General features: G+C 43.9%; 2 protein-coding genes across 8 annotated transcripts in view; both read left to right on the top strand.

The window, feature by feature from the left end:
- cadps2 (Ca++-dependent secretion activator 2) overlaps window positions 1-4,956 on the top strand; it is a 59,936-nt gene extending 54,980 nt beyond the window's left edge. For 3 of the 7 annotated variants that reach the window (XM_088297657.1, XM_088297658.1, XM_088297655.1), the window contains 2 exons: window positions 3,251-3,355; window positions 3,852-4,955. In XM_088297657.1, coding sequence (XP_088153783.1) covers window positions 3,251-3,355; window positions 3,852-4,022 — 276 coding nt within the window. In that variant the 3' untranslated portion in view covers window positions 4,023-4,955. Of the gene's footprint in view, window positions 1-3,250; window positions 3,400-3,851 lie in introns of those variants that run through there. The other 4 variants (XR_015844009.1, XR_015844008.1, XM_088297660.1 and 1 more) reach the window with 3 other exon arrangements.
- A 2,639-nt stretch (window positions 4,957-7,595) lies between these two features.
- fezf1 (FEZ family zinc finger 1) lies at window positions 7,596-14,582 on the top strand. The gene is made up of 4 exons (XM_088298788.1): window positions 7,596-8,401; window positions 9,586-9,720; window positions 10,256-10,388; window positions 12,685-14,582. Exons 1-4 carry the CDS (start codon window positions 7,679-7,681, stop codon window positions 12,951-12,953), a joined length of 1,260 nt encoding a protein of 419 aa, XP_088154914.1. The 5' UTR covers window positions 7,596-7,678; the 3' UTR covers window positions 12,954-14,582.
- The last annotated feature ends 1,759 nt before the right edge of the window (window positions 14,583-16,341 follow it).

The raw sequence follows: 16,341 nt of genomic DNA, 5'->3' as shown, positions 1-16,341 counted from the left end.
TGTCGCTTATTTTCGCCATTGTGAGCATCCCATAAGCTCCTCCCTTCAGTTGAGTTTGAAAAACTTGTCGAGCACACTTCCGGGAAAATGTTTTGGGTCCAATTTTATTTATTTTTTCACGACTCGCATTTTTTGATTTATTTTTTTTTAAATGACTTCACACTTGATCATGAATGCCGCTTAATTCCCGTTTACTTTCCTCTTGACCTCCGCTGTCATTTCGGTTTCTTTTTCGACGTGTCATTTAGTTGCTCTTTATTTCTTCTTCTCCTGACTTTTTCTTTCCTTCATTTCCTCTTTCCGTCCTTCTTCTTCTTCTCCTCCTCCGTCTTTCCTCCTTTTGCACTTTGTCTCCTCTTCTGCTTTCCTTCCTCTCGACCTCCGCTCGACTTGCTCATTTGTCTCTTTTGAGTTCTTTCCGCCTGACTTCACCGTTCTTTTGTCACTTGGGCTTGACTTCCATTGGAGCTCAACTTTCCTTCTGTCGCGCCTCCCCCTTCACGTCCGCTTTCCTCCCTGTTCGTCTCTGCGCCGGCGTCACTTCTGCTTTATTTGCCGTTTCCGTCCCTCCACTTCTATTTTATTTCCACATTGCTTTTGTTTGAGATGAAAAAAAACGACGCATCAAATCAGATCGTGAGGAAAAAATGGCTTGAACGGCCTGCCTGCGCATTTTGTGCAAAACCATCCGATGGCGCGCAGGGAAACGAGTCCGTCACATCCTCCTCAATCCTCGGCCTCGTCTGCTGCACGTTGAAGATGATGATGAGCATGATGAAGATGACAACACACACACACACCTCGTTAGTGGCGCGTAAATGGAGTATGGGGAAGCTCCTTAATTGAGCAAATTAGAGGACGACAGTGAAAGCAGATGGCGGGAAGGCACGAGGTGGGAGTGAGCGGCTGATGATTGGGGGGGGCTTAGATGGAGGGGGCGGGGGTGTCAGAAATAAAATGGGGGAGAAAAAAAGAGGAGGAGCCCCCCCGCCGGTGTCGATGTAATGAGACAATTTCGACACATGCCATCAATTTTGCCCACAAAACGTTTGAGGACACAAGTACGCTTTTGGATTCTTTGGGACTGCTCATGGGTTCTTGTTCCGCATGTGCGGCGACCCAAAAGTTTGTCCAATTGTATTTTTGTCAGGAAACCTTTGAAGTTGCCAGTCAACGACTCCAAAGTTGTCCATTGATCTCATTCGTGCTTGTCATTAATGTCGCCATGACGATGAAAAGCAAAGGGTCATTTTGTTAAGTTTGAAGACTTTTGATTCACGCCGCTCGACGCTCATCGCTTGATGAGTTGATTCAAATCATTAAAACATTCGCTTCAAGTCAGAGGTGACGCCTCGCAATCGACAGAATCAAGTATCGGCGACCCGTTTGGGCTTTTGTGCGCCGCGTTAAATAACCTGCGGGCTGTTTTTCTTCCGCCACGCGAGAAATTAATTAGAAGTGCGGGCGGCTGCAGCCTCTTCAAGCACGTTTGAATATTTGGGGTCAGCGCGGTGTCACGGCAATCTCCCGCACGCTCCATTGAAAGCGGCGCCGTACCCGTGGCTTCCCTCAAACGCAACGTGCGTTTAATTTGCGGGCGGAGAAGGAGAAGAAAAGCCTCCGTGAACCCGGCGGATGATTTTGACGTCTCGTCCTCTTTTCACGTGCGTCGCTGAAGGTTGAAGCGCTTTGGAGTGACATTTGCTGGCTTTTATTTGTCTCGCGTCAAAAGATGTTTTAGCGAGCGAACACCCGGCCGGCGTGGTCTGATGAGAGTTTGGTCCTGTCCCCACGTGGTCCAGAAAAGACACTCCAGACCACATCTTTTCTTTCTGCTGCCGGTCGAACAGTTCTCTTCTGACCCGGGTGGGCTTCATCCAGCAGTCGAGGCGGGGGGGGGGGGGTCCAATTTTGCTGACGTCCTTCACCTTGAATGCTCTTTCGGCTTCAGGAAAGGTTCTTTCCTTCTCTTAAAAGGCTCGCTCGCGTGAGGTGACAAACTCCGCTTCCGCTTTGGGTCTGCGCTTTGCTCGACTTCGCGTGATTATTTTCCCTCCGAGACGGACGCTTGCTTCCTTGTCCAAAGCTTTGCCAATGTTCCTCCTCGGATTGCGATGAGCGCCATCATCTTGGGGCGGGGTGGGAAAACGTCCTGTTTGGGTCTGGGAGAATCTCCGGAACTCCTTGAGCGATTGAACGACTGGGCTTGCCTTGAAAGAAGTTTGGTCACGAGCCTTTTTGGGTCTGGAAGAACGTCCGCACCACATTTGTCTCCGGTGGTCTTTATCCATCGCTCAAGGTTCTTTTCTCGACTTTGGCTCTTTCTTTGTTCCGGAATGACCTCCGGAACGCCTTGACCCAGACGGATTATCCTTTACAATGCTGGAGTTTCCCTCCTTGCCGTGAAAGTAGCTTGGTCACGAGGCTCTCTGGGGTCTGGAAATGCCGCCGAGTCGTTGGAGACTTTTGTCCAGAGGGCCCTTCATCCATCGCTCCAGGTTTGGAGTACTTCCTTGGTCGGCCTCTTTGACCTTGAGTGAAGAACCACCCCCCCCCACGTACTTGAAAGACCACCACGTGCCTTGTTGAAGGTTGGTCAAAAGTCCACTTTTGGTCCGGAACGTCCCGGAGACCTCAGAGAATTTCTTTACTGCGTCAAACCTCAACGGAAGAGTCTTCCTTGACGCCGACCAATCGCCAAGCCTTGCTTTGAGGTTTCCACTTTGGCTAGACGGGCTCGGTCCTTGACAAGAGATCCTTCCTTGTTCTGGAAGAAGAGCGGCTCATTTCAAAGTTCTTTCCTCGGATCCCGGGCTCAGACCTCAAGTTTGTTGCTTCCCCGTCACGTTGACGTTGATGAGAAGCAAGCCGACATTCACTGCGAGACATTCTCGGTCTTTTTGGGGATCTCGCTGAGGGGGAATTTTGCGGTCGATCGGAAATATCCGAGTTTCTTTTGCTCATTCCTTGCGATGTCGTAGGAGTCGCGGCCGACCCACTTGGTCTGGTCTGGTGCCGCTGTGGACGGCGGTCGTGGGAACGTGTATTTCTCCATCCGGCCGATGGACTTGAGGTTCCAGAAGCAAACAGCAGAAAGAATCGTCGGCATGTCCTCGGAATGTTCTTTTTCATTTTGAATCGATCGATCGATCGGATTCAACTTGGTGTTCGCGTGTTGTCGGCGTGTTCTCTGTGCTCCTTCACGTTTGTGTTTTTCCTTTATTTTTGTTTTTTGTGTGTGCGTGCATAGCAATGGTACAGCGTGTCCATGAAGGCGATTTGCGTGTGGTTAGCCGATCGACTGGACCTCCGGCTGCACCTGTACCAGCTCAAGTCCCTCATCAAGATCGTCAAGGTGACTAAGCGTTTGGATCCAAATTCTTGTCAAGGACCAAGCAGCTTTTATCGTATCGTCTGACAGTCCGTCAAGAAATGTCTCGTTCCGTCGTGACCAGAAGCGCATTTGTAGAAAAGCACAAGAAATAACATTCTCAAAGTTCTCAAAAGCTAATTGGCACCATTGTAACATCGAGTCATCGCCCAAATTGGACGCTTGGATGAATAGAAATCAAGTTGAAATATATTCCTCGATTTACATGACCTTTTTATTGCCTTTCCAAATGAGAATATTTTCCTGAAAATATCATCTTCAAACTAATTACGCCAAACCAACAACTTTGAAATGAGAAATATCGCATTTTCTGGTTTCAACCCGGCTCGCTAGCTAAGCTTCATTCTTCCCCAAAAAAATCTTTCCACATCAAATGTTCTGTTGGGAGATAATTTTGCCTCAAATCAAGTCAAACCGGTTCTCCCCCCCCCCGCCCCCCTCCCCCGCCCGCCGGCGGCAGAAGAGCTACCGAGACTTCCGTCTTCAGGGTGTACCGGACGTGACGCTCAACAACAAAAGCTACGAGACGGTCTACAATCGTCTGACGGTGGAGGAGGCCACGCTGGCCGTCAAAGCGGGCGACGGTCTGGACGGGGTCAGCATGCGCGACAGCGACCAGGACGACGACTGAACGTTCCTGGCTTGTGACCCAAAACGTCGAGTGTCAAGTTATTGGAGAAGCTAAGCTAACGTAGCATCTATGTTGACGTCGCGTGGCTCATGCTAGCGAGCCAAATGTGCTTGCTTACGTTCGTATGTAGAGTGGCTATAAAAAGTCTACACACCCCTGCTCCAATCTGAGGTTATCGTGCTATAAAAATAAATGAGACGAGGGTTAATCTTTGTACAACATTTTCAAAGCTAAATGTCGAAACAGCCGAAACTCATTCCAGAGGAACTTTGAGTGGTGGCGGGTGTGTGCTGGCCTCGATGATTATCAACTGACACGCATCCCCAGTTAGAAGAGGATGTGCACACTTGTGCAACTGCCCATCGCAAAAATGTTTCATTTATTTATTTTTTTGGATTGCGTTGAATCGGATAAAGGTCACATTAAATTTAATTGAAGTTTGGTCATGATTTGAAATGATCTTTTTTTTTTTTTTTACACAGGGGTGTGTAGGGAGGGAAGAAAATTGCAACTATAAAAAATGTTATACTTATTTTCTCAAATATATGCCAATTAACTACCATGTGTCATCCACTTGAGATAAATTAATGCGTGTCCTTGAATAAATATTTTGAATATATATTAGGGCTGTCAAAATTAAAGAATTAACTCAGGTGATTAATCCCAAAAATTTTAACTTAGTTTACTCAGTTTGATTAACTTAAAAAATCATTTGCATACTTTGCAAATATTGTGACATATTAGCAGTCTTTAAATTATATACTTCATATTTGGTAATTATTCAAGTAAATATCTGTTATAAGCTTTGCAAAAAACAGTAGTTGAAAAATGTGATTAATCACAACTAATCATGGAATTTTTTGTGATTAATTAGTTAAATAAAATCACTTGACAGCACTAATATAGCTATATATATATAGCTTTATATATATATTTATATGTATATATATATATATATATATATATATATTTATTTTTTTGTTTGTTTCCCACCTCTAATCTCGTTGCACACTTGAGTACAATGACAATAAAGGGATTTCTATTCTATTCTATTTGTAAGCCTATTCGTCAGTTCACATATGGACATAACCGTTTAAGCCCATTTAAACCCTGTTGCGAAACAAAACAGGCTCTCAGATGATCCAAAATCACGCATTTAAACAAATGAACGCCTCACCTCAAAATAGACACTTTCCAAACAATGTGAATTGTCACCAATTTATGTAGACCATCATTCATGTGGGTTTGAGCCCATTTCAAGTCTTTTGGCAGCACGAAAACCGTCCCCAAATGTAATCATTTTTCACGCCTCCTTGAAATGAATAGCTACCCCCCCTCTCTTTTTCCAACCTTTGCTCAAACCTTTTGAGGCCACGTGAATTCAGTTTCTAACCAAAACTGCAGCGTTAGTCTCAAAGTGAAATGAAATCTGCAAACCGACCAGATGAACGCCTCCCTTAAATAGACACTCAGGATGGAAAACTACTGAGCCTGTTTGTGTATGAGGAATCAAACCGATGAGAACAAAATCACCCACTTGAAAAAATGAACACCACCGTCAAATAAACGGCTCGCTCCTCCTTCCGCCCGCCTATCCAGTAAATTCACGTCCTGGCAGTTGTAGACGGATATCAGCAGTTAGGCCTGTGTAAACCCAGTCGCTAAGCAAAACAGCAGCAGCTAAAGCCTCTCAGTTGAATTGTGGGCCAGAAGGACACCCCAGCAGCATGACTTTTGGAAGACGCCCCCTTGTGGCTGCTTAAGTGAATGACATGACAAGATTGATGATGTCATTTTGATTGACACGCTCATTGCGGTGTTTGTAATTTTGTGATTCATAGTTAAAAAAATAAAAGAAGAAGAAAAAGTCAAGCAGACAGAAAGCTTCAATAACGTGACGGGAAGTGAAATGTGAAACGTCACATTTGCCATCATCACACATTTGAAAATGTTCATGACAATTAGTTTGTTTTTTTTTATTTGAATTTTTGTTACTATTATTATTGTTGTTAAAATTGTGCTGACGTGCGCTTTTTTGTCCCAAAGAAAGAAAAAATATGTATGGATGACATATTACTCGATTGCTTTTTTTTTGGAGGATGTCACGTGTTGTCCAATAAAACAATCTTTGGAAAGTCGCCGTGCTGGTTTTCTTTTTCTTTTTCTTTTTTTTTTAAGTGAAATTGACGACAATATTGGCTGGCAGGTGGCATCATCAAAACGTCGCCGACAACGTTGCAAGGACTATTAATAAGCTTCGATTAAGACAATAAATTGCTTGTGCAAACGTGCAAATAAAAAAAAGACGGAAACATTTTTATAACCATGAAAAATGTCCGACAAAATAACTCTATTCTAAATATTTTCATGCTCACAATGCATCACTTTAATCTTTGTACTGTGTTGCTTTTTCATTTTGTAATGTGTGTGTGAGCGCGTGTGGGGGGGGGGCTGTCAAAATGAAAGCATTAATTCTGTAATTTAATTTTTAAACGGAATGCCGTTAAATACTTGAACTCCGTTTTATTGACTTCAAAACTCAATTCAAATCTTGTTCCATAGCTGTCCATCTTTGGAACATCATCGCAGAACAAAACATTTTGCTCAAGTTGCCGCTGAGCCTTGCGAAGCAACACTGCTCGAGTGTTGGTGCTTGTGGGCAAAACGAAATGGAGAAGTTGGGAGAATTGCTTCGAAGAAAAATTTTGATCGTATTCGAAGATAAAAGAAATCTAGTCTCCAAATTAAAATATATTTCATATTTGGTGATTTTACATTTATTCCAAGATATTATTCAAGTAAATATGTGTTAAAAGCTTCACAAAAATTGTAGCTGAAAAAAATGATTAATCGCCATTAATGACGGAAATATTTTGTGTTTATAGTTACAAATTGACAACACTCTAATATTATATAATGTTTTTATGAGCTTATAATTTATATACTGTGATTGGCTGGCAACCAGTCCTGGGTGAAAGTCGAGCACTCCCGCGGCCCTCGTGAGGAAAAGCGGCTCGGTAATGGATGGATACACACACACACTCACACACACACACATTGCGTAGACATCAAGATCCACTTTTAAATGAGTATTTTGATGGAATTCCAAAGTGCATTCATGTGGAAATTGAGTTTGACCTGTGAGATGATCTTTTCTTCAGCAGCTATGCTCCTCAAATGGAGGCCACGTAGTCGAGTCACGTGTTCGCGGGGTTCTTGATGGTCCGAACGTGACCCGATTTGGGGGCTCGATGACGTCACGTCGATGCTCAAGGGGTCTGGAGAGCAGCAAAGTCCTTCACTCGAGCGCGCGTCCCGCCGCGCGACGCACCTCCTCCTCTTGCTCTTCATCGTCGCCCTGCTCCTCCTCCTCCTCCTCCTCCTCCTCCTCCTCCTCCTGCTTTGTGTCAATGGCAGCAAGGGGAACCGCGGCGGTCGCCTCGGGTTCCGCTGGTGGCACGCGCTAACGATCCGAGCGAGCGCGGGGTCCCGGCTCTCCGCACGCCGCCATCGAGCGCCAATAAGCGGGCGCAGGGTGGGCGGGAGGAAGTAATTGCGGGCGAGAAGGGGGGGGGCTCAAACCCCGGACGGGCGTCAGGCAGGTCGGCGATGGTGACCCTCCCGGCGAGCCGCTGAGTGACGACGCTCGGCGCTCCATGGACGCGCGCCGCGGCGTGCCGGGCGCGCCCCAGTCCGACGGGGGCCCACAGGCCACGGCGCCGGCCTCCTCTTCGTCCTCTTCGTCGTCGTCGCACGTCAAGTCCTTGGCCTTCTCCATTGAGCGGATCATGGCTCGGACGCCCGAGCCCAGGGCCGTCCCGCTGCCCGGCTGGTTCCGCCCGACGCCGGCGGGGCTTCCCGACATGTGCCCGTCGTCGCTACACTGCATGATCCCGCTGGTTCCGCTCGGCTACGCGGAGCAGCAGCGGCTCGCCCTCCACCAGGACGCGGCGACGGCGACGGTGGCGGCGGACCTGCTCGGGTTCGGACTCAACTACGCCGGTCGGCTAGACGAGCCCGTCCGGATCCAGCCGGACGGTGGTCACTACAAACTGTTCCGGCCCCGCGTGGTGACCCAGTCGGCGTTCCCGTCGCGAGGTACCGTGTGCTACCTCAACTGCGGCGGCGCGGGCGCCTGTGGCGGTACCGGGGACGCCGGTTCGGCGGGGCTCCTTAACCTGCACCCGATGGCCTCCTACCTGTTGGCCGGCAGGCACAAGCCGGGCCCGCTGCCCTACCAGGCCGCGCAGAACCACCTGCAGAACCTCATCAAGGAGCGCGACTTTGGCGAGAAGATTCTGAAGAACTCGTCGGCAGCGGCGGCGGCGAGACTCGCAGGAGGGAAACCCAAAGTGTTCACCTGTGAAGTCTGCGGAAAAGTACGTTCTTGTTTCAGCATTTTGGCCTCGCACAATTCCAATCCAACACAAATGACTTCTTCCCATTTCGGCGATATTTGGAAGCAACGTCAATTTATTTTGAGAACCTTTTGAATTCGACAACAAACAAAAACATACACGTTATTCCAATGTTGAGCTCGTCGAAATTTATTTTATTTAACGGCACCGAATAATTACAAAATTTGTCTTTGTTTTTTTTACCTGAATAAATGCAAATATTGATGCGGGAATTTAACAATATAAAAATATACGGCAAACTTTATTTGATGAAAGGGCCACGTTGAGTGCGTCACTTTTTGGGGGGTGCCACAAAAACTCTAACGTGTCTGAGAGTTATTTTGAATAAGATAAACACAGTTTTTGAAAGTGCTTGGTGGAAGCTACGTTTTTAAATGTGATAATTATGTTGAACATGCCTTTGGAAAAAAGGAAGTTTCAATGCTTCCACGTGTTTTGAAAATGTTTCAATTGGGCATACGTCTTTCTTTCTTTCCTTCTTTTTTTATGTGATAAATTTGAGGTCAACTGTTTAAACAGGTACATTTTTTTAGAATAAGCAATGTTCAATATTCGATAAACAAAACACGCACAAGTTAGACAGAGAGAAATATTTTTTGTGTGCTGTCAAACAATTGAAACATTTCTTCTGCTATTCACGGTTTGAAATTGTTGAACACGGAAGTGCGGCGTCAGACGATTTCATTTGATTCAAAATCTTGTTCAACGATATGAACGAAGAAGACGTTTAGAAACAAAAGTTATTCTTAAAAAATGTTTTTCAACTACATGATCATGTCTACATAGGTTTATTTTTTTAGAATGCTTTAAAAACGAAATATAACATTTCTAAAACGTTTCGAATTGTGTTGCCAAAACTATTTGATGACGTGCAGCCTGATTTTGAACGCGTCCGTTTCGTGACAACATTTTGAGAAAGTTCAACTCGCAGGAGCAAAATTTCACAAATAACTTGACATTGATTTTTCACAACGCGGTGCGCTTCTGCGAAGCTGTGACGTCATCACCATGCTACCCAAACAAGTGTGACGAAGACCTTGAATAGAAAATCTTGAGTGCGAAAAATCGTGCATGTCAACCACACTGACAAGTCTTGTCGTAATTCATATGAACGACATCGCCGCGTGCGCGTGCGTGTGTTTCAGGTGTTCAACGCGCACTACAACCTGACTCGCCACATGCCGGTGCACACCGGCGCACGGCCGTTTGTCTGCAAAGTCTGCGGGAAAGGCTTCAGGCAGGCCAGCACGCTCTGCAGACACAAGATTATACACACTCAGGTAAGACACGCACACGCACACACACCCCGTGCATGTAGACTTTATTATTAAAACGAAAACACACAAATGGAGTGTATCACGTGTTCTTCATGTCTTAATATGAGAATGACGACTTCCTAGCAGGACTTGGTCACGTGTACAAAATTAGCACGCGCATATTTATCATTGCCACATTTCTTGCATCATTGCATTTTTCTTAATATTCATCATCATGTTTATTTTTTTAATTCATATGACGTCAAAATCATTCTTGACGTCATATTGGTGTTGGCTTAACGGTGCATCAGATGCGCACTGTAAGCTTGCAAAAAAGATTTTTTAAAAATTTAAAAAAAGAAAAGCCAAGCATTTGTCAGGCATGCTTTATTCAAACGATAAAAAATGTTTTGATGATGATGCCGCGTCCAGCTTGAGCAATGACGATTGTGTTGTGGTTGAAAATATTGTTGCGACATGCGGGTGCTGCAAATGTGAAAATATTTGGAAAAACAAAGACGTTGTTTTTCTTTTTTTTTGTGCGTGCGCGCGCGTGCAGGAAAAGCCTCACAAGTGCAGCCAGTGCGGCAAAGCCTTCAACCGCAGCTCCACGCTCAACACGCACACGCGCATCCACGCCGGCTACAAACCTTTCGTGTGTGAGTTCTGCGGAAAAGGCTTCCATCAGAAAGGTGAGCATGCAGAATATTTGCAAGAAAATGTTCCCGAAACCAAAAGAAAGAGGAATTAAGAAGATCTCATATTGTTCGCGTCTCACTCACGCTCACATGAGATATGATCACATCTCGGTCTGCGGGCGAGTCCTTCTATTGGAAGGAAATAGTCGTGAAATGTTCACGTCATAGTTTTCAAACATTTAAGGAAGTCAATAGCATTGGAATGTTGTCATATTGATCACAAATTTAAAGCCTGTGGGAAATCAACAGTATTCTAAATCTGTTGTCTAAATTTGCCAACTTCGTTCTCACCCGTGACTTTAAAATGTATTTATTTTCAATATCGTAAAATATATTAAATGACATTTTTAATATACGTCATATAAATGTTTTTCAGCATTTGGCCATTCATGCATTTTCAAACATTTGCTATGTGAATGAATTTTCACTCACTATTATTGAGAAATATTTTTGTTTTGGCATAAAATACAATTAAAAAAAAAAGACTCTCCATGATGGAATGTTTCGCACATGCTGCTTACAAAAGAAAACTCACGAATGCAGAATATGAATTGAGCGTTTGAGCAAGTCACTGGCTCGAGGGCTCCCCCTACAGTCATGAATGTAAATGACGTCATTCTGGAAATGAACATCTGGCTTCCAAAAAATATTTCTCCTCCACCCTCAACTGGTTGCCAGCCAATCGCAGGCCACACAAACACAAGCAAGCACTTGCGCTCACAATCGCACCAAAAGACAACTTAGAATGTTGAATTTGCCTAACATACATATTAGTTTCATTATTATCGAGGATTACCATGGCAACAAGAGCATTCTCTTCTCAGGACTGACGCATCATTTTGAAGCTCTTCTTTTATTCACAAAAAAAGGTCATGTTTTGACACATTTTTTCTAGCCACTACCAGCTGAAGTTGAGTCTCAAACGAGAATTACACCTTGTGTATTTAAAATAATAATAATTATAATAATATATTCCACTCATATTGCGCATTAGAATTTATGGAAATCTTTAAAAGCAAGTGTTGAAACCGTTCAGGTAAATGTCATCTGTATTGCGGTGCTCGAAACCTTAAATCAACAGATTGAACACAAATAGTGCAGCAACACACGTAGCGAGACAATCAACAGTAATTGAGTCAAATCGTCTTCATCCTCCGCATAGAATGACCAATATTGGTGCTGTCGCGATGAGTTGAGGCGTCCCAATGAACAGTCCATCAGGCTGTCTGTCTTGTAGCGCCCCCTAGGTGACGCGAAGGTGTGGCGTGCAATTGCAGCGTGACAAAAAAAAAATTCTATTTCATGAAATGTTTACGGTATTTAATTTATTTATTGTAAATAAAGTATAACGTCACGGAATGCTTCATTACGTTCTTAAAATACAACAACTTTTGTTTTTGGCAGAAGGCTGCATTTCGATGCGCAATGACTGTGTGATTGATGGACAAATAATCGCTGATCAAATTCATCGACAACAATTCTGACAATCGGTTAATCGTCGAGAGCCATTGTTTCACTTTCAATTGGACAAATCTTCCGAATTTCTGCCTCTCAGCAGGAAACATTCAGCCAAATCTGTCTTCCTCCAGGTCAAAATTTGGGCGCCATTTTTTTGGGAATCCCTTTTTTTTTTTTTTTTTTTACTAAAAAAAATAAATAAATGAAAATATCTCAAAACTTGATGTGCTACAAAAAAAGAAGCAAATAGATTTTGAAATCAGCGTCAAAATACATTTAGGGACATCTCTGACTAGAATTTGCTGTTGACAAATCATATTTTTGTTTGTTTTGTTTTTTCCCCCCAAATAAGACATTTGCAAAAGTCTACTTTCACATTGACGGCAACAATCAAACATAATTTTTGCACATATGGCCCAACCCAGGAAGTGAATCATTATCAGATTTGTGCAAGTTAGAAATCATGTCCTGTTTCTGAATGAATGAAAAATGTTTGTTTTTATCTGATCGATCATCGATTGATCGAAAAAAAATGACAGAGTAATCAATTATTAAAATAATCATTTGTTGTAGCCCGAGCTAAAAGGGATGAAAGGCATTCTCTTTTTTCTCAAAAGGAAAAAGATGTTTGTTTCGATTCACAAAAAAATAAATAAAATAAATAAAAATCTTGCATCTCAAAACACGACTGCACACTGTAACCAAACAGAAGTCGGAATACAATTCTTTAGAAATGGACAATAAAACGATGGAACGATGACTCCCAATCGAGTGATTGCGCCTGGGTGCCCACCCACTGACGTGTATGTTGCGTTTGTGGCGCCCCCTGCAGGCAACTACAAGAACCACAAGCTGACGCACAGCGGCGAGAAGCAGTTCAAGTGTTCCATCTGCAGCAAAGCCTTCCACCAAGTGTACAACCTCACGTTCCACATGCACACGCACAACGACAAGAAGCCCTTTACCTGCCCCACCTGCGGCAAAGGATTCTGCCGCAACTTCGACCTCAAGAAGCACGTCCGCAAGCTGCACGACCACGCCGCCGCCCTCGCCGGCCCGCGGGCCGCCACGCCCGCGAGCGGCGCCGCGCAGCAGCTGTGAGGCCCAAAGCCGTGCGGCCGTCCTTCGTCACGCTTTCAAACGGCAGTCCTCAGTCCACTCGATTGGCATCCAACTTCAATCACTTCATCTTTCCAAGACCTTTAAACGAACCTCAAAATGATGCAAACGTGAAATATTGAGAGAGCAAGAGCAAAGACAAGAAAAAAAAACATGTTACAAGCAGTGTAGCGACCCCTCAATGTTTGCAAGCTAACAAAGTCCATCGATGATCCTGGCTAAAAGTGTCCAGGATGAAATGAACCAGCAGGTGTCGCTTCCTTTCGGCGTAAAAAGCAAGATGGAAGAAGATGGAGATGGTCAATCATCTAAAAAAAAAAATGAGGCTGGTCTGGAAAAACTTCCTGTTTTTTTCCGCCCCTCTTCTTTGAAATGTACACACTTTGAAACACAATCTTGTGCCAGCATCTAGTGGCCAACAGTGGAATTACATGAAAAATGAACAGAAGAAAATGGGGTTCAGGTTTACTCTACGTCTGGGTGTACAAGATGCAAACACAAAATATTCCTGCAATCGCTGTGATTAGCAAACGTCCCCCAACAAAAACTTCCAATCAAATCTCTCAAAAGTACTCCACCCCTCAGTAAGGTCTTAATTTAGTCTTCTAAAAACCGTCCTGAACTTCATTTAGGTCCAAATGCAAAGTTCGTAGTTGGGGGATGACAGTTCCAGGAACTTTTAGTACTTGTTACCTGAAGTTGCTGCAACAAAAATGTTCCAATCCGAGTTGCAAACTCTGCCTCTGTTTCCGGACCTCTCAAAAGTCCGAAGCTCCAACATGTAGCGGCTTCATTTGATGACAGGGAATTACTCGAGAACTACAATAGTCAATGGAAATGGTGGTGACGCACAATAGTTCTCCAAATGTTTCGAGTTGGGTCGCTTTCCTGGCTGACTTGATTGAAGGACGCTTTTGAGTTTTGGGAACTTTTGCATTTTTGGGCTTTTTTTCTTGGGACTCAAAGGTTACGATCGGGTAAGCTCAGCGCAACACAGCCCACCCCAAATGTTCCTGGCCCTCTTCAAAGGACTCCCCCCTCTTGGGCCCAATGACCTCAGATCGTCCACGGCAAAGTCCCTTTGGCGGAAATGAGCAAAAAAAAAAAAAAAAACGGGTTCCGATCTTTTCAAATAAAATCAGAAAAATAGTTCCACGCCTCAAGTCCCTTCAACTTTTAGATCTTTAGTTCCTTAAACGGTTGCAGCTTCAGAAGTGCTCTCGCCCTCGTAGAGTCTTCTTTTGTCCGCCCCTTCGCACACGCACACACACACACACACACACACACACTAAAGTCCCAGCAGTGCAAATGTACTCAAGGACAAAATGGTGGACTTGCTTGAAGAAGAGACGTTCTCAGCTCAGCAAGGATGATATCATGCTTGGTGATTTTATGACATTACCGCCCCTTGTGGACAAAAAGTGCCATGACATTATAAACTTCCTGGACCAAAACTGGACTCCCACCTGGAGCTCTCGAACCTTTTTTTTTTTTTTGTTCTTGGTGCTTGAATCCACCGGTGGCAAGAGTCCTTCCCTCCTTTTCCATAGCAACTGCTTTGATTGTTTTGTTTGAATCGTTAAATTAAATAAATGTCATTGTTGTTATTCCCCATGATCAGTCCTGTCACTTCCAGAGTCATTTTTGTCTCAAGAGTCATCTTTAGCTATATTAATTTATTTAGAACCACTCTAACACTCCATGCTACACTAGTCCAATTGTAGTTGGGGTTAAATGATTTCTAATTACATATTTAGAATTCATAATTGTAAATTGGGCAATCGCTTTGTCCTCAATTAAATACTTAATCTTGCACCAGGGCTCAATCCGAAAAGCCCTCATGAATATTAATGATTGGCCGGTCGCTCGCGTCAAGATGTCGTGTGCTCGTAGTTGGATATTGGACCACTGTTTGAGTGTGTAAAATTCGTGACAGTTTAATGTGCAGCAGCCGGTTGCACTAATGGTGCACACAGTAACACATTTAGAACGATATGACACGCCCCTTTTGTGCTCTGTACCTTCGGAAGATGCTACGCTAAGGAGGGGCATTTAACAAATTAAAAGATAACTTTCACCAAATTCTAAGTATGCACAAAAAAAATTACGTGGGGGGGAATGAGTGTCACATATGTCCTCAATATTTTTTTTTCGTTTAACTTCTATCCCAGCAACAACCCTCAATTTTATGAACTTGGTTGAAATTGGTTGTGAAATGAGCAGGTGACGATTTGGTTTCAATGTTCATGCTTTGCCTTGGATAAGAACGTCGCCCCTTCTAACATGGCCGACATGTATGCACGTGCTCGCTACAGCACGCCAGTTTACGTACACTTCTATTCTCGTCTGTGTGATCTAGACACTCCTTCACAAAACGAAACACAATTTCGTTCATCAGCGCGTTGTCGTCGCTGTATTTATCGTTTCGTCGTCGTGTGATTTTCGAGACGCTTTATCAGCTGCAAGAGTTTCTTTGGCAAACACGCGTCCGCTATTTGACGTCACTGCGTTGTGTCATCAGAATGCGACGTTTTCTTTTTTTGTTTGACCCACGACAACCGCTCAAGGGCGAAGGCAAAAATCTTACTTCGGAATGCCATGACATAGTTGACGGTTACTAAGCGTTAAATCATTTTTTTTAAAGGAAATGTTTGTATTTGAAAGAAGGGAGCGACAACCGCTCCCAAGTGTGAAGATTTATAAAGAATATAAAATAATCTCTAACACGAACACTTATCAAGAGCGTGCGTGAGTCACCTGGAATTGCAAGTGTCTATGAAATACACAATTGTGACGTCAGACTTATTAGATTTTGGCTATTTCCCGCGCAAGGAATTTTGGTTATTTAGCACGTGGTTATGATCACAGTTTAGTTTGCTCGATAGACTAGTAAAACGCCATCGGTATCCACACATCAGAAAAGCCTCAAAGTTGGACGTTCAGAAGCGAATCGAACGCCTCATTGAAGCGCCATTCATTTTATGAAAGTGGAAGTTGATAAACTCAAAACCGGAAAAAAAAAACAATTACGAACATTTGCTTAATTATTATTTGGCACGTTTGTGTTTGTGGGCACCATATCGCGCAGAAAAATCACGAACATCAATTTTTGGAGGGTTCCCGAGTTCACACTCAGTCATTTTCCGGCATTCCGAACCCGGAAATATTGGTTTATGCCCTCCCTTCAAAATAAAATAAAATAATGCGATGGAAAATCAAAACAACATTCACGCCGGACATCCAAATTCTTTACATACATATTCATATTGAACATAACCTCAATGAGCTGTAAAGTTAGTGCTAACTGATTTATAATGAGCGACAGTCGACAACACAGATGAACAAAATGTAAACGGAAGAGGATGGGTTC

The sequence above is a fragment of the Idiotropiscis lumnitzeri genome, chromosome 6 (assembly GCF_059441095.1).
Source record: "Idiotropiscis lumnitzeri isolate Australia: NSW breed Sydney's pygmy pipehorse chromosome 6, RoL_Ilum_1.0, whole genome shotgun sequence".
NCBI lineage: Eukaryota > Metazoa > Chordata > Actinopteri > Syngnathiformes > Syngnathidae > Idiotropiscis > Idiotropiscis lumnitzeri.
Note: the sequence above shows the minus strand (reverse complement) of the source record. Positions and strands in the feature narration are given on the sequence as shown.

What these genes read in the sequence shown, in the direction of transcription:
- fezf1 (XM_088298788.1), top strand. Translation starts at nt 7,679, where the DNA reads ATGGACGCGCGCCGCGGCGTGCCGGGCGCGCCCCAGTCCGACGGGGGC. An exon ending in CCTGTGAAGTCTGCGGAAAA is followed by an intron (nt 8,402 to 9,585) that starts GTACGTTCTTGT and finishes CGTGTGTTTCAG; the next exon opens with GTGTTCAACGCGCACTACAA. An exon ending in AAAAGGCTTCCATCAGAAAG is followed by an intron (nt 10,389 to 12,684) that starts GTGAGCATGCAG and finishes CGCCCCCTGCAG; the next exon opens with GCAACTACAAGAACCACAAG.